General features: G+C 49.3%; 2 protein-coding genes across 2 annotated transcripts; both read left to right on the top strand.

Moving 5' to 3' along the window:
• Positions 1-2,470: 2,470 nt before the first annotated feature.
• ASPGLDRAFT_51486 (uncharacterized protein) lies at positions 2,471-2,959 on the top strand (the record flags this gene model as incomplete). Its single annotated transcript, XM_022547544.1, has 1 exon — positions 2,471-2,959. A coding segment is annotated over one exon (276 nt), but the record flags the coding sequence as incomplete, so codon positions are not given.
• Positions 2,960-3,617: 658 nt separating this feature from the next.
• Positions 3,618-5,933, top strand: trpB (tryptophan synthase TRP5; the record flags this gene model as incomplete). Its single annotated transcript, XM_022545011.1, has 3 exons — positions 3,618-3,753; positions 3,848-4,151; positions 4,205-5,933. 3 exons carry the CDS (start codon positions 3,618-3,620, stop codon positions 5,931-5,933), a joined length of 2,169 nt encoding a protein of 722 aa, XP_022397327.1.
• Between the last annotated feature and the right edge of the window lie 636 nt (positions 5,934-6,569).

The following is a 6,569-nucleotide window of genomic DNA, read 5'->3' as shown; positions in this document are numbered from 1 at the left end:
CTTTGCATTCTCACTTATTATCATTCAATCAGTTAGAGAAGCAAGGATTTCACATCCAACTCAACAACAACAAACCTTACTGATTCTGGGTGTCAACACCAGACCTATCAGTTTCCTTCCTCATCTCTCAGACAATTGAGGATGGCGTGTTTGACCATCTAGAAGAGGAAAGAGGAGTGATAAATGCAGTCACTGATAACTCAGATCCAAATGACAACAAATCCCAAAATTTGACCCCAAATAGGCCTCCAGCAGCACCAATTGAAAACTGGCACCACCGCTTATCCCATATGAATCAACACGATTTGCAATACCTCCATCGGATTGGAAGAATCAATATCCAGGGGAAGAAGTTGCTACCCACATGCGACTTTTGCAGACAAGCAAAAACAACCCGAAAAATTGGGAATGGACCTACCCCAAGGGCAACCATGCCTGGCAGGCGCTTGCACGTTGATATTTTCGGTGGCGGCCAGACACTAGGCAAAGAATCAGACGATGATGTACCCCCAGCAAATGGCAAATACAAATATGTCATGATACTCACTGACGACGCCACCTGTATGTGATGGGTTATCCCACTCCAAAACCGTGAAAAGCCAAACCACACCATCAAGCAGCATATTGAATGGCTGAAGAAAATCGGCTATGAAACTGCATATCTGCGTGGTGATGGCGAGTTCTTCAAGAACTATTGAGATTGGCCTGGCATTGTAACCGAGCCATCTACCCCATATTCGCCCTGGCAGAACGGCGTTAGCGAACGCGGAATCCGGATCATTTTGGAAAGGACCAGAGCAGTCCTATACGCCTCTGGCTTACCACGCCGATTTTGGCTAGAAGCCTTGATGGACACCGTTCAAAAGGCCAATTATCTCCCGACATCAACCCCTTTATTCAACGACCCGACACCGAACGGCAATATTTTGAATGAAGACATCAAGAAATCACCCTTTTATATCCCTGCAGAAGCATGGGAGAACCGCCCAATGGATATCTCCTATTTACGTCCTTTTGGAACGAGAATCTGGTATCATCGACATGGTACTGAGAAACCAACTGACAAAATGGACACCTGTGGAGCGTATGGCCTACTCCTGGGCCATATAGCCAGCAATATCACGATGGTATGGAATCTAGAGAAAGATAGTATCATCAATGTGCCTGATGGACACGTGGATGAGGGGCAAATCTCGCTTACTGATCCAACATTCACCCCTCAACCGACTTCACTCACTACCTCAACCAATAGTGAGATGACCACCCAACCTTATTTTGACGACACCCCAGACAACGTCATATCTCGTCCAGCAAAAGGTTTTGCTGCATATATAGTTGGAGCAACCTCATGTGACATACCAAAGACCTTGAGGCGCGCTATGGACCGAGATGACAAAGATAGATGGCAACGCGCGATGGAAAAGGAATTTTCGAAACTGCAGAGCAAAGAGATATTTGAATTAGTCTGGATCAGCGATGTGCCCAAAAACAAGCGCATATTCCCTGGCAAATGGGTGTATGACAGCAAAGAGGACTATTCATCCACTGATGAACGCTCGTACAAAGCTCGATGGGTTATCCTCGGAAATCTTGTTGAGAAAGATGATATGCAATATGACTACTGCAAATATGCCCCAGTGGTCTCTGCAGCCATTACCCGACTGCTATTCGCATTGGCCGCTGCCAATGGATGGCATATATGAAAGCTTGATGTTGCAGTCGCCTTCCTGAATGGCGATTTGATTGATGAAATCTATATGCGTCAACCAACTGGTTTTGAGCAAGGCGAAGGTCTAGCCTGGCGGCTAAAGAAGTCAATATATGGACTTACTCCAGCAGCCCGCATATGGTATGACACACTTACCGCCGCTCTCCATAGACTAGGCTTTCAGACATGCTCATATGACCCTGGTCTATTCATCCATCAACAACGAAAGCACCTTTATATCACCACCCACGTCGATGACTTCCAGCTCGTAGCTGAGCGAGCTGATGATATTGAATGGACAAAGAATGCCCTAGCCAAAGAATGGGAGATAAAAGATGTCAGCGATATGACGTACTATCTTGGCATGGAAGTTGAATTCAAGAATGGATGTATTCACCTCAATCAACGCGAATATATCAAGGATCTCGTCCAGTCATTTGGACTAGAGAACTCCCACTCCCAAACCACACCTCTACCGAGCGGTCTAGTGATAGATGACCTGCCCGATGACTCTGTGATCATTCATGAGTACCAGCGAGGAACTGGAAAGCTGCAATGGCCAGCAGTAAAGACTCGCCCTGATATAGCTGAGGCAGCAGGAATGTTAGCCCGCTACAACGCCAAACCCACAAAGAAATGTTGGAATGCACTCATGCATGTCATATGTTACCTGAAAGGGACAATTGACGAAGGAATCGTCTACTACCCCCGTACACAGACGACTATATCCCACCTACCAAAAGGCTTCGCAGACTCTAATTGGGGAGGGCCTAATGCAGGAAGAAAATCAGTAGGAGGCTTTGTCTTTCTGTACGGTGGCTCACCTATCTCATGGAAATCAAAAGTCCAAAGCTGCGTCGCCACAAGCAGCAATGAAGCCGAATATATGGAAGGATCCGAAGCATCAAAAGAGGCTGTATGGCTTCGCCGTGTATGCATCGAGATGGGCATTGCCAAACCCGACTCTCCGCCCATCGAGCTCTATATGGATAATGAAGGAGCAATCGCCCTATCCTCAACGGAGGGGACCAAGAGGTCCAAACACATCGACGTTCGATTTCATCACGTTCGGGACCTACAGGCCCTAGGCCTAGTCAGCATAGAGAACATACGCTCAAAAGAGAACCCAGCAGACGGACTCACCAAGCCTCTAAGCACCCCAGATCATCGACACTTCCTTCATCTCATCAATATGGACCGACATCATCACCATCGCCATCAAAGCGACCAGACTTTGGAGGGAGAATAGAGGTAAAGAAGAAAGAAAGAATTAACTCTTGAGGACGGATACCCTCGACTCCTTGGCGCCTCGCTACGCCAACCAATTAGGCGAATTCTCACATTATTCCGTTTGCTATTCCATTTTCTATTCGCTGTTTTTGTTGAACACCAGATTGCCTGTACATCTGCTTTATTTTGTATACGTTTTGCTATGTATTTAGAGCTTTTCCGGGCTCCCAGCTCGCGCGAGGGGGGGTGTTAGTACCCACCGGGTCACGTGCTTGACCGCCCTCGCTTTCTGCCCAGTAGACATAGCTAGCCTGAGCCGATAGGCACCCAATCAAACCAACTATCCACACACACCAAAACAAAGAAACGGTCACGTGATTTGCTGACTCATTGGTGAGCTGACCTGTAGTCACCCGAACCTCCGCAATCGGTCTTATCTTATCGCCACATCACCTGACCGGCCTGTGTGACTCAGGCATTGGTTTGATAGCCTCCATTCTTTCGCTCCTCTTCCTGTCACACCAACTTTCCTTCTTTTCTACATCCACCACCTTCTCTTCTTCCTCAATTTCCTTCTATTCTTCGCATTTAGTGCGTTAACGTATCTTTTTCTTGAATTGACAATCGCTTCTGGTTTCCTCTCCTAGATCTGCCCCGCCATTTGATCACTCTCCCCGCCATGGATCACATCAAGGCGACCTTTGCCAAGTGCAAGGAAGAGAAGCGCGCTGCGCTCGTTTCATACATTACTGCTGGTTATCCTACCGTCGAGGAGACCGTGGATATCCTGCTTGGATTGGAAAGTGGCGGTGCTGGTATGTCAATCTTTTCGTTCCTCTCCCCGCAACTATTTTTTTTTTTTTTTTTTTTTTTTGCCTTGATTTGCTAACGCGGTCTCCAATTCATTAGATATCATCGAACTGGGCGTTCCCTTCACCGATCCCATTGCAGATGGACCAACTATTCAGACAGCCAACACCAAGGCCCTGCAAAATGGTGTGACTGTCACCACGGTTCTCGATATCGTTCGCACGGTGCGCAGCAAGGGTCTGCAGACTCCCTTGCTTCTCATGGGATACTACAACCCAATGATGCGGTATGGTGAGGAGCGTATGCTCAAGGATTGCAAGGAGGCTGGTGTCAATGGATTTATCATGGTTGATCTTCCTCCTGAGGAGGCCGTGCGGTTCAGGAATATCTGTACCAGCTATGGGTGAGTCAATTTCCTCCTCGTTGGATTGGCTGGCATTTTGCTTACTTGATAAGTCTGTCCTACGTCCCGCTCATCGCCCCCTCGACCTCTGAGTCTCGAATGAAACTGTTGTGTAACATCGCCGATTCGTTCATCTACGTGGTGTCGCGCATGGGTGTCACTGGCGCCACTGGTCAGCTCAGCTCGAATCTCGACGAACTTTTGGCTCGTGTTCACAATTGGTCCGGCAATGTGCCTGCTGCATTGGGATTCGGTGTCAGCACTCGTGAGCACTTTTTGGCCGTGCAGGACCTCACGGAGGGTGTCGTTATTGGCAGTCAGATTATCTCCATCTTGGGCCAGGCCCCTGCAGGCCAAGCCGCGAAAAATGCACAGGAGTACCTCTCCAGTGTCACTGGCCGTAAGCTGGAGCGCGATGCCTCGGGCGCCGTGGTCAACGTGGTCAATGTGCTTGAGAAGGTAGAGAAGAAGCCTCAGGCTATTTCGCAGCCAACGGAGGTCGTCACTGACGCTGACACTCCTGCCGGTCCTGGTTTGGCTGATCAGTTGGCTGCCCTTAATGGCACTGGCAACCCTGCTGAGCAGCCTTCGCGCTTTGGTGAGTTTGGTGGCCAATACGTACCCGAGTCTCTGATGGACTGTATGGCCGAGTTGGAGCAGGGTTTCAGCGATGCCCTGAACGACCCGTCGTTCTGGGAAGAATACCGCTCCTACTACCCTTACATGGGCCGACCCAGCAGCCTCCATATCGCCCCTCGTCTTACTGAGGCTTGTGATGGTGCCACCATCTGGCTCAAGCGTGAGGACCTTAACCACACTGGTAGCCACAAGATCAACAACGCGTTGGGTCAGATGCTCCTTGCCCGCAGACTGGGTAAGACCAGAATTATTGCTGAAACCGGTGCTGGTCAGCACGGTGTTGCCACTGCGACTGTCTGCGCCAAGTTTGGAATGGCATGCACGGTCTACATGGGCGCTGAAGATGTCCGCCGCCAAGCTCTGAACGTGTTCCGGATGAAGCTTTTGGGTGCCTCTGTCGTTGCTGTTGATGCTGGTAGCCGTACCCTGCGTGACGCGGTCAATGAGGCGCTCCGTGCGTGGGTTGTCGACTTGGACACCACTCACTACATCATTGGTTCTGCCATCGGACCTCACCCATTCCCGACCATTGTTCGTACCTTCCAGTCGGTCATTGGTGATGAGACCAAGCAGCAGTTGCAGCAGCAGATTGGCAAGCTGCCCGACGCCGTTGTTGCTTGTGTTGGTGGTGGTAGTAACGCTGTTGGTATGTTCTACCCGTTCTCTAAGGACCCTAGCGTCAAGCTGCTGGGTGTTGAGGCTGGTGGAGACGGTGTCGAGACTGCTAGACACTCCGCAACCCTCTCCGGTGGCAGCAAGGGTGTTCTTCACGGTGTCCGCACCTACGTCTTGCAGGACGAGCACGGCCAGATTTCCGAGACTCACTCCATCTCTGCTGGTCTGGACTACCCTGGTGTCGGTCCGGAACTGAGCTCCTGGAAGGACAGTGAGCGTGCCAAGTTCATTGCCGCCACCGATGCCGAGGCCATGACTGGTTTCCGTGCCCTTGCTGTGCACGAGGGTATCATCCCGGCTCTGGAATCGTCGCACGCTGTCTTTGGCGCCATGGAACTCGCAAAGACCATGAAGAAGGGTGAGAACATTGTCCTCAACCTGAGTGGTAGAGGAGACAAGGACGTGCAGAGCGTTGCCGATGAGCTCCCCAGACTGGGTCCGAAGATCGGCTGGGATCTGCGGTTCTAGATCTGCACCCCGCTCGGCCCTAGGGCTTGTTTTTAATTGTTTCTAGAAGATGTTTATGCATGGTGCTATGGATTTCTTTTTATTTCTTTTTTCGGGGTTATGTCTAATGCGACATTGAAAAGTCTCTTTTGGATGGACTTGCCTATGTTGGACGACAGTAATGGATAAACCTACATCTATTTCATTTTAGGGGTTTTCTTTTTTTTTTTTTCGGAATAACCTTGAAGATATCATGAGCCACATGTGAATGAAATTTAGCGAATAGAGAAAGACTTGTGAATAGCAAAGTAATTTACTCTATTGTTTTTCGTAGAGAGGATCCTCTATCCCTTGTCTTTCACAATTTCCACATTCGAAAGAAGCCCTGAGGGGACCATCGTGAACATCAACTAGCATTTTGCTCACCAGGCGAATAGGAGCCAATATTGTAATATCCCTTTTGACGTACGCCGTCAAACAAATCACACAAAACTGGCACACGCCCTAACTCAAACCGATGACTATACAGAATCTTTATCAAATCAGCGATGCCAGGCTACCACCAGTTGTTTCTGTCTTCCGAAACCAACCAACATTGTCTGTCTCGATGCTATATATCGACTCTGATGCAGAGATAGCTTAGTGGCCATTGCACAG

Source organism: Aspergillus glaucus, assembly GCF_001890805.1.
Source record: "Aspergillus glaucus CBS 516.65 unplaced genomic scaffold ASPGLscaffold_23, whole genome shotgun sequence".
Lineage (NCBI taxonomy): Eukaryota > Fungi > Ascomycota > Eurotiomycetes > Eurotiales > Aspergillaceae > Aspergillus > Aspergillus glaucus.
Note: the sequence above shows the minus strand (reverse complement) of the source record. Positions and strands in the feature narration are given on the sequence as shown.